At 54.5% G+C, this 1,808-nt stretch overlaps 1 protein-coding gene across 1 annotated transcript in view; it reads right to left on the bottom strand.

The window, feature by feature from the left end:
• PIK3AP1 (phosphoinositide-3-kinase adaptor protein 1) overlaps positions 1-498 on the bottom strand; it is a 153,063-nt gene extending 152,565 nt beyond the window's left edge. The window contains exon 1 of the mRNA XM_006880206.1: positions 3-498. Coding sequence (XP_006880268.1) covers positions 3-498 — 496 coding nt within the window. The remainder of the gene's footprint in view (positions 1-2) is intronic.
• Between the last annotated feature and the right edge of the window lie 1,310 nt (positions 499-1,808).

The following is a 1,808-nucleotide window of genomic DNA, read 5'->3' as shown; positions in this document are numbered from 1 at the left end:
GCAGTCCCGGTCGCCCAGCTCCGCGCAGTCCCGGCCGCCGAGCTCCGCGCAGCCCTGGGCGCGCAGCTCCGCGCAGTCCCGGCCGCCCAGCTCCACGAAGCTACGGGCGCCCAGCTCGGAGCAGCCCCGGCCGCCGCTGTGGCGCTTCCTCCTGCCGGGTCGCCGGGACTCGCCGCGAGGGCGTGTCCACACGGCCCGCCCCGCCGCCGGCCCGGCAGCCACCTGCACCCGCGGCCGTTGGGGAGGGGAAGTGAGAGCCCCTCGCGGACCGGGGGGCGCCGTCCCGGCATCGCTCGGGGGGCAGAGCAGAGCGGCTTTGCGCCACGTGCGCCCCACTACTGGGGCAGCGAGGTGACTCTCCCTGATCAGTCGCCGAAGAGCAGCTCGAGGTGGCACGGGCTTTGGAAAAGGAGATGAGGACAGGGCTGACCGCCCGGCCTTCTGTGACTTAGGGTGAGAGGTGGGTAGGAGCGCCAGCTGGCCAAACCACCTCCTCATCCCCCGGGGGGGGGGGGGGGGGGGCTTTGTTCCCAGCTGCTGTCTCAGCAGGAACGGGAAGGGGGCAAGAAGAGGAAGAGGAGCTAGGCTGGCCAGCTGGTGCTCACATACCCTGGCTGGACCTCACTGATCAACGATACCCATGAGTAACCTCCAGTGACTTTTCTGCAGTTTCTTAGGCCTGCTCTCTTGGGTGCACATGCATTAATTATAACCAAATATGGCTAATATATAATTCTCATTGCCATGTATTGTGTCACTTTCCGCTAGACCCTGTTAAATGCCTTATAGGCCTCATAACCCTTTCAAGTAGTATCCCTTCATATTAGAGCTAAAAGAATAAGACGAGTATCTTGCTCAGGCTTCCACACAGTGTATCATTCCCTGCAGGTTCAAGAACTGGCTGAGTTCAATGCCAGGCCCATATGATTCCCAAGCTTAAGACTCCACAATCAACACTCTTGGTACCAACAGTCAGGAAACCAAAAGACAAATTGCATTGAGAAAGTCTGCTGTCAGAGACCTCTCCAGACTCCTGAAGAACAACTGTGTCAGTCTGGAAACAAAGGTGCGCCTGATCCAGGATGTGGTCCTCACAATTACTTGCTATGTATCAGAAAGCCATGACTAGAGATGATAGAAGGAGAATTGATGCCTTTGAGCTATGGTGCTGAAGAAGAGTATTGAATATACCATGGACTGCCAGGAGAACAAACAGGTTCGCCCTAAAGAGGGTGAAACCAGGCTGCTCCTTGGAAGCAAGGATTCTGAAGTCTGACTTACTTTGAACATGTTGCAAGGAGGGACCAGTCCTTGGAGAGGGACATCATGTTTGGGAGGATGGAGGGACAGCGCAAGAGAGGAAGACCTTCAATGAGATGGATTGACTCAGTGACTGGGGTAATGGGGGTAGGTGTGTCAGAGAGGATAGAGCAGGGTTCAGAGCTGTACACAGCTGCTTGATGGCACATAACAACAACATCATTCTCTTGCTTACCAAGTGCAATCACATGTCCCCTTCTTGTCACCCAGCTGTTGACTGCTCCTGGGAGTAGTCTGAATAATCTGAGCCCTTAGAGTTCTCAATGCCAGAGATAAACTCAGAGGACAGGGCTGAAGGAAAGACTCAGATTTAAGTTTAGTGAAAATAAATTACCTGGATGGAAGAATGGAAATACCAGGGATGAGGCCAATTGTTCATTTCCTATTGCTCCCATATCAGCTAGACGGCTACTCTGTCCTGAGGAGTCATTATGAGTTGGAATAAACTCAACAGCACAGTAACCTACTGGTAGGGAAAGGCACTGCCA

The sequence above is a fragment of the Elephantulus edwardii genome, unplaced genomic scaffold, assembly GCF_000299155.1.
Source record: "Elephantulus edwardii isolate Elephantulus edwardi_28Jun2011 unplaced genomic scaffold, EleEdw1.0 scaffold00006, whole genome shotgun sequence".
Taxonomy (NCBI): domain Eukaryota; kingdom Metazoa; phylum Chordata; class Mammalia; order Macroscelidea; family Macroscelididae; genus Elephantulus; species Elephantulus edwardii.
The sequence above is the reverse complement of the archived record's forward strand: the minus strand, read 5'-3'. Positions and strand labels throughout refer to the sequence as shown.